The sequence below is a fragment of the Salarias fasciatus genome, chromosome 22, assembly GCF_902148845.1.
Source record: "Salarias fasciatus chromosome 22, fSalaFa1.1, whole genome shotgun sequence".
NCBI lineage: Eukaryota > Metazoa > Chordata > Actinopteri > Blenniiformes > Blenniidae > Salarias > Salarias fasciatus.
This window is the reverse complement of record NC_043765.1, coordinates 12,491,004-12,504,094: the sequence shown is the minus strand read 5'-3', so window position 1 is coordinate 12,504,094 and position 13,091 is coordinate 12,491,004. Positions and strand designations below refer to the sequence as shown.

At 41.1% G+C, this 13,091-nt stretch overlaps 1 protein-coding gene across 1 annotated transcript in view; it reads right to left on the bottom strand.

Annotated features, from left to right (window-relative positions):
* Positions 1 to 7,439, bottom strand: part of LOC115409775 (CUB and sushi domain-containing protein 1-like) — a 204,277-nt gene extending 196,838 nt beyond the window's left edge. Inside the window, 1 exon segment of the mRNA XM_030121052.1 lies at positions 7,429 to 7,439. Within this exon segment, the coding sequence (XP_029976912.1) occupies positions 7,429 to 7,439 (11 nt within the window).
* Between the last annotated feature and the right edge of the window lie 5,652 nt (positions 7,440 to 13,091).

Genomic DNA, 13,091 nt, shown 5'->3' with positions numbered 1-13,091 from the left:
GGGTGGCTCAGTGGTTTTCTTGCAGATGCACACAATTATTTGCAACAGTGGATACATATGCACGACTTGGTTCTGCTGAATTAAGAAGCTTTTTTTTAAGGTACTCTTTTGAAAATCTGAAGAAATAAAATAAAATATTCGATGCAAGTTTTTTTTTTTTTCCCTTTACACTCACAGGTGATTTTATGTCATTTCAAGGTCTGTTATTGGCTTTAATATTGAAAATGCAGCTCTATAGCTTCAAAAACACATGCATAATATCCAGCATAGTACATGTGACAATTCCCGTGCTGATTGGCAAGGTCAGAACAAACACCGCTCCATGAATAACAAATCACCATTTTTTTTATTTTTTTTTTTTTAAATGCAACTGCCAAACTGGTTTCTATCTTGAGTAAACCAAAGACCTTTCTCCTTTGTGATAATGAAGAAATTTGATCCGATTTGCCCTTTTCCCGACAGCGCTCCTTTAATTCATTTCATATTTCGGGATCAAGATACTTGGATGGAGAGCCATTTATTGACAGAAACATAATAAGCATTCCCAAAGCAGCAGCTCAGCTCATTACAGTTCCCCTGAACCTGCCATAATGTGGAACAAATAAAAAAATGTGTGGGTGTGTGGGTGTGTGTGTGTGAGAGGTGGTGTGCGTCCTCCGTGGCACGACCATGTGTTCTACAGTTGCCGAGTATAATCCTCGGCCTTTACCAGCTGCCCACAGGTCTTTCAAAAATGTCTCACTTGAATTAAAAACAGGTGGACACAGTTTGATTAGCTTGTTAAAACACACCTGCTACCGAAGGGCGAGGCATTAAACATGCATGCACGCGCGCTAATTTAGACAGGCACCAAAAAAAGAAAAAAAAAACTTGGGCCTGTTCAACGAAGATAATTATTACAGGTGGAAATATTAGTGAAATTAAAGAGGTTTTAACAGTGGAAGAAGCTGCAAAACTAAGCTTCCTGATACCTGTGAGGGAGATTTATGAGGAAAGAAAAACAGACAATACTCACAGTGCTGCTCAAATTCACAGTGATTTCTTGTGAGCGTCGTGGTAAAGTTGCTCCCACTTATTTTAGCTTCATTAGCATTCCTTAAGATGTACAATTAATATGCCCGTTGTACAAACATAACTTTTTTGCATTACGAGATATTTACTCCTTGTCTACAACCTAAAGCTTCCCATGAACTTTCCATTGTGGCTCATTCCAGGTGCAACCTGCATTCCGTAAAACATCCATCCATCTTCTTTTGCTGTTTTATTTAGTTGAGGGTCTTACGGCATAGACACCCAACCATCCATCCATCGAACCATCATCTACGGAACACTGCAGAATGTTAAAAGACCCCTACTTTAGTCACGACTCACCGAGTTTGCAACACATTTTCATGGTTTGGGAGCAAATCCATGCCAAAACCATGACTCCTGTGTGTGAATCTCATTCAAGTTGGCAGATTGTGGGAGGTATTTGACACAATAGCAACCAGATTTAAACAATATGAACTCCGACAGGGCCTTCCCCATTTTTGGAAATGATTGTGAGTGCCAACTGTGGACTAAAGTTGCCAATCTCTGACTCAGACACTATGCAACGACGACAATATTTCAATAATCTCCACTGAGATGTCCCGGACTTCTTGTTACTGTTTAGAGGTTAGAAGTCCCAGATTACTGGCATTTTCTCTGCTCATCAACTCAAAAGTGAATCTATTTAGGCTCAGTTTACATGAAATTTGAAGTAAAACTGCATGATTTTTGTGTTTGTTTCAGGAAAAGTGAATGTGTTTACAAATAATTTTTTTTTTTAAATTATGAGTGTTTAGCTGCAGAAATGTTAAAAATACAGAAAATAATGAAGTTAACATGCCACAACCACAATTTGGTGCCATTGATTGTTCAATGAAACCACATACACATGCATGCTGAGAACAATACATGGTAAACAAAGTTCGACTGCTATTACTGGATGATTCTCAACTATTAAACTGCCAAGTCCTAAGAGAATATTCACAGTGAGTCATGAAACTTTGGAATCCGCCATTGTTGTCGTTGTCCATCTACTCGCACACGCGCAGTAGAAATCTTTATCGTTAGGATTTTCTACCATCTTTATGCATACGTGGAGATGCGCGTTGGAGCGTTTTTTAAAAGTTCCATGTGGGGAACCGTTTTTAAAAGGCTGCTTTATCAGTGGCTCCAAGAACTGTTTTCTTGGAGAAAATGCAATGAAGGTTTTCCGTTTTCACTTGAAAACGTTGGTGTGTGAACGGGGTCTTGGATGCATTCCAACTCCAAATGCTGTGTGCTGCCTGTTTGCACGCAAATAAATGACATAAGAGACAATGTTGCGCCGCAAATGACCTGTTAAATTACATAAACTGAAAAATTCTGGATATGCCCAGTAATCGAAGTATTGCACTCTATCTCCTCTTTACTCCTTCTGTCTCTGTCGCCTTTGGTGAGTGGAGCTTTTCAGCTCTCCAGCCGATAAAAAACCTTTTTGAAGTCAACCGAGTGCCAGGAGAGGCTGTTCGGACTGGCAGACTGTGATGCTTGAAGGTTTTGAGACATGGAGGAAACAGTTGAAATATTAGTGGCATTTAAGCCAAGGCCTGCACGCAAGAAATTCCTCTGGCACTAAAAGGGAGTAGGGTTTCTGTTATTTATATCATTTAAGTACAGTTTTCTTTTTGATTTGGGTATTTAATATTATGTTGCTTATGTTAGAATTGATGTCAAAAAATAGATCTGATCAAGCTGTTAAAATACAATAATGATACGAGTCAGGAAAAAGAGAGACAAATAGACTTGATGAAAACATGGATCATGAGCAGACTGACTCCTTCACTGTGTTGCTGTTCAGCACAGTAGATCTTGAATAAATCATAAATACTGCATTAGGTTATTTGTAACTGACATGAGCCTTTAGGCTTTATTTTTATTATCCATAATATCCCTTTCATTGCTCGGGGCAGTTTTGTATATTCATTAAATTTGGGAATCTAACTCACTCACTCGCTCCTACTCGATTTGATTTTGTGCCTCTCTCTCGAAGTCTTTATTGGAGAAGTGCTGCCCTCAACTTTATGTTAAGAGATGCAAATGCTTGAAAACTGCGCAGACTTCTGCTGTCGAGCAGGATTTAATCTGTGCGGCAGACGCCAGACCTCACAACAGCGGTATTATAATACATAATTAAACGAAAAGATGGTCTAATGATTCAGCACGAATCTCGCAATTTTATGGGGGTGCTGTGATGTTCCCATTGGCTAGCTTTAAAAGGCGCCAGAGACATTCTCTGCAAAAGCATTTTATGATATGCCAGCAGGTTAACAGCTATTTGAAAGCCCATTGAGTCACTGTTACACTTAAACGTTCTCACACATGAAGTGCTTTATTCCTAAGTCAGCCTTTACTTCAGTGACCAGCACGGTAACGTCTGTGAATGTGAATGAAAGTGTGTGTGTGTGTGTGTGTGTGTATACACATGGAGGGAGGGCATCTGGGCATCTACAGCATAGCAGAGTGATTTCCCACCATCACCAATAGGATAAGGGCAATTGGACCCTGACACTTCCTGTTTTAAATGCTCATTTATGCATCAAACGTACCTCCGGTAGATAATAAGATGCCATAATAGAATTTTATGAAAATGCGTTTCATAGGAGGAGAAGGTAGCGCATGTAAACCCCTCTTTCCTTCCCCTCGTCTCGCCCTTCAGCAAGTCCCTTTCCAGCAGCTATGTGCCGGAGTCCATAAAACTTCTCCAAATGAATATTTAATGTACAACTCATGTAATGCAAATTCTACTTTGTTTTATTTTCCCACAGCCCAGTCCATTATTTTGCCGAGCGCGTTGACAGATCTCACAACGAGCTGAGTCACTGGTGAGAGTCCGAAGGCTTTGCAGACATTACCGCAAAGAAATGACTTAAGTGTGCTAATGCAGAAAACACAAAGGATGCAGATTTTATGCATGGTCTGAATTGGTTGGATGTTAATGCGGACTGCATGTATAAATCATCATGGAAAGGCTTTTTGGGACGTGGGACAATTAGATGAAGTTTTCTGGACGAGGATTCTCAGTCGCTGAGGTTATCAAGATGTTGAAATCAGAAGTAGCAGCTTTGTTCCCTGAGATATTTTTATCACTCTCGAACAAAGCTTTTTCCATCCAATTGATCTCACCAGGCAGCTGCATGATATTGTTATGACACGTGGGTCAGAGAGGTGACGGTAATTAATAATTTGACAATTTGACACAAGAGTTAGATGACGAGATCAGCGCGGCCCTTGTGTTGTCTCATTCAATTTGAAGCCGAAGCCAGAAGACATTATAAAAATAGACACTCATAAAGCTCATCATCCCCCCATTAAATATAAAGGGATTGCCAAGAAACACTTAGCTGCGCATAAAAATACCAAGCAGGGGTTTAAAGGTATTGAAAGTTGCTAAATCTTCTAGCCGGCACCTCTAAAACTGCTAAATTAACAAATGAACTTGTCTTGGATGATCTTTACAACGACTGGACTTGCAGTTACTTGGCAACCACATGAAGAGCCCACCAGCACTCGCTCCCACCGCACAGTCAGTCAAGAATGCTACCCTCAATAAATCGAAAGCCCGTCACTTGTCCAGCCTGGTCTTTGTACAGACTACACACATGAGATAAGGTGTTAATTAGAGTGTTATCTGTCTCCCCAAGCAGGTGGACTCCTGGCGGAAGAACCAATATACTTTTTGCAACAAAAATCAAATAAACTATGTGGCATCAAGGTGTAAATCAAGAGATGCTGAATCGAAGGGGAATTGTTTTGAATTGTTAAGTGGTGTCATTTGGTTGCATGACAGATATTTTATGGACGTTGATCTCCTGATGGGAGGCTCCATCCGGCGAACTAGGAAGAAATATAAATCCTCAAAATAGTGTCATGGAGGATCCAAGATGTTTTATTCGTACTGGTTTGATATCTTGGACTGAATCAGGACTTTGACAATGAATGAGACAAAAAAAAAAAGTACATCACAACCCCTGTGCTATTGCAACTGCAGTGTTCTGTCTTTGATCTTTTAGTTTCTGTATTAATACCATAAACATTGGAATTATTCAAGTAAATTCAATATGAATAATACACATCAAGTCTTATTTCAATCTATCTTTAAACTAATGCAAGGTTCCTTTTCTATTATGGGAGTGTTTTCAAGTGAAAATGCAACAATGGTGCTTGGAGAAACTAAAAGCGCATGTTTTGAAAAACCTCTCAAGGTGGGACTTTTCAAACATGCTATGACTCCCTCTCTGTGTGAAGGGAGGTGATCACAACCGAATAACACTTTGACTTGAGTTGAAGTCGAGTGTACCATGGCAGCAGTAAATAGTCCTTCTGCACATGTGCGAGCGGCTGGACGATAAAAAACTTGCAGCCCCCAGAGTGTTGTGACTCCCAGTTTGCATTTCTGTTGTGTCCATGTAAACGGAAATCATCTGGATCTTACTAAATCACATAAGTAATATCAGTCAAGCAGTGTGTACACTTCCTCTCTTGAGTTTTTAATCCTTCCAGACACATTTAAAAGTACACAAAGAAAACCAAGCACTTCAGTCCTCTTTTTTTCACTTTGCTTCACAGGCCCAAGGTTTTAAATTAGGAGTAAACATGCCCCTCATGCAACAAAACACATAATCTGTGGAAATCAATGGACCTTTCTCTGATTGATCAGTGGCACTGATCCCACTGCGGCTCAAAAGAGGATCGCCGTTTTCATCGTGACAATTTTCCACTCACATAAGTTTTGAAATCTACTCTGCACTTTTATCATCTGCAACTTTGAATCTGTTTTGCAAGCAGGTGAATGCAAACCGCAGAGGACAGACATTGATATGCTAGACTGCTATTAAGAGCTTTGAAAGAGCAGATGGGCAAAATGGTGGTGCAGGTCTTTCCAGGCCTCCGACCCTCCCCTCTCTCCCCTCTCATCTCTGCCAGGACTCGCCTTGCCAGACTAAGGAGTGCCAGAGAGTTCGCCCCTCTCTCCCCCCCTCCAGGGACGTCTCTGTGTTGGGTGGCAAAGGCTTGGCAGAGCAATCTGTGGTGCATCGGTAGCAGAGGTCAGCGCGTGCTGTTAGCGCCCTGCGGCAACTCGATGCTCCGTCCAAACCACCGTGAAAAGAAATGTGAAAGCGGGAGGAAGGGCATGGGCTCAGACTGCCAGGGCGCTTTCAGTAGTAATTTGAACAAAATAAGGATAAACCTTTCAAAATCCTCAAGTAATTTATATTCGTGGAGTGCATTTTGCCAAATGGTAACACCAACAATGAGAAGTATACTTTATTTGATGATGCCAAATCTAAAGATGAATGGAAAATAAGTACTGACTTTTAAGTACCAACCCTAATTCTGAATTCTAACTGGCAGAAAAAGTTGTTGCAATGTGTAATCTTTAAAATCTCATGTAACTACTTCATGTATAAATGCTGATTTATCATAAGAGGGCACTGAAGGTGTTCATATTTCTATAGGTAAACATTTTCAATAGTTAATTTTCTGAATCTGCCAAGAGTGATTAAAGTTAAATGATGTAAAGACTCCCCGGGGTCAACATGAAGTTCATCTCGTTACGGAAACATGTACCTATGTTTTATTATGCATTTTTTGTAATTGCCACTTGCTGCTCTCAGCACTGGAATGTAAATCAAACAGATCAACTGCTGCGTATTGTACTGTATCGTGTGTGTGTGTGTGTGAGAGAGAGAGGGGTTGAGAGAGGGGTGTTCCTCAGGGGAGTGAGACCATCTTTGAAACAGGATCTGTGCTGGTTAGAGATTCTAGTCACAGCGCTTTGCAGAGCTGGGAAAAAAAATGACATTTGAAAAGCGTGTTTGGAGGCCATATTGTTTCCCGGCTCTGTGTCCACAACAATGAGCATATTGTGTTGTTTCAAAAGGTCCTTTTGATGCTGGACGAGATTTAGCAATGCATCTTTTCAAACTCCTTTCAGCTGCTTAAATGCTGAAAAAAAAAAAAAAAAAAAAAAAAATCATATAGAAAACATTTGTACTCCATTCCAATTATTCATAAAGCGAGTACAAAAAAAGATGAATCCTATTTGAAGTATTTGAAGTCATTAGTGTAATGATTTAATTATTTATGAGTGCTTGGGCATAACTTAGTATGGGAAAAGCTTTCAAGATATTATTGAAATGAAATGCAAATGGCTCTCTCTCTCTCTCTCTCTCTCTCTCTCTCTGTCCCTCCGTCCACGAAACGCCAAGAAAATAGGTTTTCCGTCAGCTATTTTTTGTCTCCACAACGGGGAGAGGATATACTCTATGTGTACGTCTCCCAAAGTCCTATTTTTGGTTCTCTAATTTTCAGTCCTCACGCCGGATCCTGTTAGCTGTTCTCCCTTGTCACTTTATTTACCTCCCCGTCATCGTGCCAACATGTCTCTACGTGTCCCGTCCATGTAGCGAAGATTATACAAATGCGAGCTAAAAACAGAGACGGTCGGACAGACGTGAGCCTCAGCAGTGTCAAAGTCCGAGAGATTACATACATTCGAATGCGAAAAGAAGGAGTGACTCCATTACGTCTGCATGATTTCCTGCTCGTTCCAGCTGAGCCTCATCACATGGACAGACTCCGCGAGTGGCTTCCATGATATCGCCCTCTTTTTCTTGTGTTCCTGCCAGGTACTTTTATTCCCAGGGTGAGGGCGAACTTGCCAGTCAGCCTGTACACATGCTGATTCTTTGGTTTCCCGCCCGTCCGCGATCGAACAGGGGGGCATAATCCTGTGTGTGTTTCGCTCTCGGCTCAATCATCTGGAATGACAGAATTACGGGGGAAACATGGCAGAGCAAAGTGCCTGCAGGGATGAACAGTTGCCTTGTAACTCTGCACAGCACCTAAGCTGCGAATGCCTGTGTGTGTGTTTTTTTACGGGCTATTTCTGTCTGACTCGAGACATACTTTTTTTTTTTTTTAACTATCTCACCTTATTCTTATATATTTTACAGTCTTTTGTGTGACAGCTTATTTCCACTGCTGTAATGACAACATGACTTACTCCATAATGTGAATTGATCGCTTCAACCACCACAGTAAGTCAGCCGTGGCAGCAGTTCTTTGCAAATCCATACATGACATGGGCCGGTGACGGAGTGATGGAGGGGTGAAGCGTGATTTGTGTGGAGGTCACAACGTGCACAGCGGGTACGGTAAACACTTCAGTTTTTAGCCTTTTCCCTTTTTCCCTCGCTGCTGGAAATGAAAGCTCATAACATTCTCATCTGAATCCAAGATAAAAAAAAACTGACGAATTGAACACATTCGTTCATACGAAGCCCTAAGTGTGAATACAGCAGGTAGTTTAATATATATTTATCTCATCCATCTGTGGTATTATGTGCCAGGGTCAATACTTTTGACTGTCTTGTACATTAAAGGAATTTTAGTTCAGATCAAAAAAGACTTTTTTTTTTTTTTATATATAGACTGCCCGATCTATTGACCCTAAAACAGCAACATTGACACAGCTGACTCTGTTGACCTCGTGCTACATGAACACTTTATACGAATCCATCCATCTTTCATACTGCTATCAATAGTAGGGGCCATACAAATGCAGTGGATTGTTTGAAATCGGCAAAAAAAGACTTTGTACATCTAGCCCTTTTTTTTTTCTCTTAACCCAAAAATCAAACTGTCTAAGGTCAAGTCTCAGGATCAAAAACATCCAAACAATATAAACGTTGGATACATCGCACCACAAGGCAGGAAAACTTGTGTCTAGCTGGATCGACTCGATAAGACAGCAACCTAAACTGGCTTTTAGTACAGAAAACACATCATAAAATGGCAGAAATGCCAACACACCCGAAACAACAAACAAAGGATTTTTTTGAGTACACAGTAAAACTGGAAGTTGTGATTGTGCACAAACTTCATTTCTACTGAGAGTTAGATTTACTTTGTAGATGTGTTCTCTATAAATTGTTGTACGGTACAGTATGTATTGTTTTTCTTTTTTAAAATCAGTTACAGAACAGGAAGCATGGAATTATATTGATATGATTATGTTGTGCTGTAGATATGAAGGTAACAAGCTAGCTACTGCTTCCCCAGTCTGTTAAAATTAGTCATTCCTCAATCCAATAAGAAAATGACAGATTGATCTGTAAAAACAATAAAGGCTGGAGCTCTTGGTAATCACTGACTAAAATCCAAACTGCGACAGAATTCCAAGGCAGCTAAACTGAATCAATCAACTTTTATTTGCAAAGCTCCTTTCATACAGGTAAATATAAATCAGTCTAAGATGAGTGACTATAAGATGAAACAAATAAGGACAAAATGAAAGCAAGACTGAAAGGAAAAACCTAAAACAAGTTCTGTATACTAAACCAACTCATGAGTGCATGCTAATACACAAAAATGATATGACTTACATTTTTCTGCACCTTTAAATGCTCAGTTTTTTAAAATAATTGTATGCATGGCCATAAATCTGTTTGGTTTATGGTTAATTATTTTTAAAATATATTTTTTAAAAAGAAAACAAGTTTTCACATTTATATTGAGCTTTTCCGTTTCCAGTATCTCATGATTGATTGATCTTTGACACACTGTCAGCTGGGAAAGGCTCTAACTCCTCTAACATGGATAAAGTGTGTATGAAGATGGATAAATGGGTGGATGGACGCATGGTACAATCATTAATAAATTGAAAATGCTGTCAAACTGCACAAATATTGACTAAATTAGGAAGAGAAACTTGTTGCCTTGCAGCCAGAATGCCTCTGGCTCAAGTCCAAGCTTTGGCAGTTTCACCCAATAGTCCAAAGACGTGCTTGAGGTAACTGATTACTCTAAAATGTGAGTGTGAGTGTGTACAATTGTTGGTTTCTCTGTGATTTCCCTGTTCGACTGAGCAGGGATGACCCAGGGATCGCCTCATGACACTGTGTTGGATGAAACAGGAGAGTAATGGATGGAGAAACATTGTGCAATCAGCCATGATAAGCCTTTTCAACACAAAATAATATTTTTGACTTTTCATGATTACCTTGCTCCATAAATATGAAAATTGCTGGTGTAATCTGTTATTTCCAGGAATTTCTTGTTCAAGAAAACAATCTTAATTATGGGGAGGGGGGGTCATCACTAAGATCTTCGTGTCTGCATCCGGGACGATCGCAAAGTGAGCATGGGAATCTACCAGGAACGCTTTATTATAAGGGAGTGGAAAAGGTCAGGCCATTCATCACCCACATACCTGGTCATTACAGCAACACCAGTGGAAACCGTGACAAATGAACCCTTCTCACTTTAATGGACTTGGCATTCTGGTATTCTGAACACACTCTCCAATACGACTCGGAGTCAACAAGCCAAATTCACTCACTGTAGAGAGCTGGAACACTTGTAACCTCTCCAGCCAAGATCTGGCAATTAACGAGTACCTACTCAGAAGAAGGGATGTGCGACGGATGAGGATGAGGGAGGAAATGGATGACTAAGAGAGCAACCATTGTGCCATTATGCAACCTCACAAAAGAGGCTTTGTGGAGGGAGAGCATTGGAAAATTTCATGCATTGTTCCCGTGTCACGGTGCTTGTTTGTTGCGATTTCCATCTCTATGCATTATAAAGCATGTTACTGTGTGTGTCATGTCAATTTGGATTTGTCTGGGCATCTGAGGATAAGCGTGGTTAATGCCTTTAAAAATCACAGAGCCATAGATCCTATTTCAGTGAAAATGGATCCTGAAAAATTACCGTAATTCTGATTCTGGCAACAACTCAAGCTGTTTGCACTCTGGGAGTGTTATCAATAGTGGGATGAAGCGGAGCGGTGCCTACAGGGACCTCGCATTTTCCCCAAATCTCCCACTGCTTTCCCACTGACAGCGCTCTTTGCTCTCTGGCCGAGCCCCAGACATAAGAGCGAGCCCCCAGTGGTCGTAATTACTGCGCCACTCAACCAAAATGACGAATGAACAAAATGTCATGATACCACAGATCGCGTGCGCCGCCTATTTTGCTGCAATACACACACACACACACACACACACACACACACACACACACACACACACACACACACACACACACACACACACACACACACAAATTAGAACGCAGTAATCTCTTCCTTAAAAGCCTCTTCAGTAGGCAGTGAGCTGAAGAGCTCAATAGACGATTGTAGCACATGTAATGTAAACTCGTACCGAGAAAGTAATTGCTTGTTTATTGCCAGCCGCCCCTTTATAAAGTAAAGCAACTATCAAGTCCTGGATTAGGAACTCTTGCATTACTTTTTTATCGCCCCACACAACTACACTTGTAATAGTATCATGTTTTGTTTTTGCTGAGACAGATTTAGCATTCAGCTGAAGTTCCATCAGCTAGTTGACGGAAGATGGCCTTTACTGGTTTTGGATGACAATTTACGGCAAGAAGAAGCAGCGGCAGCAATAACATAACTGAGAAAAACTCCCAACATCACACAGGAGCCAAGTTTTATAATGATGAGCTCACTTCATCACTGCTGGGCTGACAAAAGGCAAATGTTGCTCAGAGTCGGACCTCTTTCATGTTATTTCTAGAATAATGAAGCTCTCCTCTTTCGTAGTTAGTGAGTAAGTAAAGACAGTTAAGACAATAGCCTTGGTAGCAATCACTTCAGTGAGCATAAAATACAGCGGCAGCAGGTCTGTAAAAAGTCTCCATATTAAGGAGTTCTTATTGTAGAACTGAAATTTCTACAGAGTGCTCTACTGCCAGCGCATGGCGTCTAGCGTCTGCGGGAAAGATAAGCAAGAGGAGGACGAGAAGCTGTTGGATCGCCTGTCAGAACGCAGGCAGCCATGTCCAGAGCAGCAGGGTCGTATGCCCAATGCTAATTACATTGATGAATGGCACTGGCTGCGGGTCCCGCTATCCGCGATTTACGGCCTCAGTGACCCCCTCTACCAGCGTACGTGAAGGACAAAGCATGTGTGGATGAGGAAACAGTAGAAGATCTCCCTCTTAAAAAAAAAAAGAAAAAAAAAAGTTTGTTTACATCACCTGCCGGTATTATCACTGTTTCATGGCACCCATGAAGCTAACTGAATCCATGTCTCCACCCTGTACTGAATCCACTGCTGGCAGAGCCACCCTTATTGCATTTTTTTCTATAAGAGAACCCATTTGATATATGACTCATTCGGCTCAAAATGAACACATCTGCACAGCTTCATTTCCAGAAAAACCTCATAATACATGTGTAGAGTTTTGTTCGCGTGCGCTGGTGAAATGGGCCGGGCCAGAGCGCTCAGCGGGGATGAATTCAAGCCTTTTGTTCCCGTCATGCTTAAACCGAGATGGGGGGAAGCTGTGGATTCGTGTGTGCGTGATTACATATGTGAGGGTGAGCTGGAATGAGAAAAGCGAAAATATGATGGAGAGAATTCAGGCGATAAGGAAAAAGAATAATATTCGGCGCGTACATGTTCCTCAGTAGTCACGCTCGCCTTTTTTGTACAGCCAAGCAGGAGCGGCGCTGCGCCCTGATTGATTCTCCCTCTGTTTCCCATTGTACGCATCATCAAAGGGAGACGTGGTGATCTCCAATACAATTAAGAAGCCTCAGATTTGACACTACTGTAATCAAACAGACCAGGAGAGAAGAAATGAGGATGTCAACGCCAGCTGCTGCATCTGCACTTTCATCTATTGCCCCTTTTCCCATCCCGACGGGATTCTGCCGACATGAAGGATTTGTGTACAAAATGGGCCGGATGACAGGTCTAACTTATCAGCCCCGAGTCATCTCGAGTCTGCCCCGTGCAGTACCTCTCAGCATGTAGTGTTAAAACTCACTTTTTTTTTCTGTATTTTGTTCCCTTTGTGGATAAACACCTGATCTGGTAATGCTGTACTGAGGTAGTGATATGTTAGAAAAAAAAAAATCTGTTTTGACCTGAAATACAGTAGCTGTTGTGTAAACAGGGCCTCGAGTTTTCAGTATGACAAAACAACTGAACCTGGATGTGTTTCAAGCTGATACATGATACTCTGCTCACCTCAGATTTTCTATA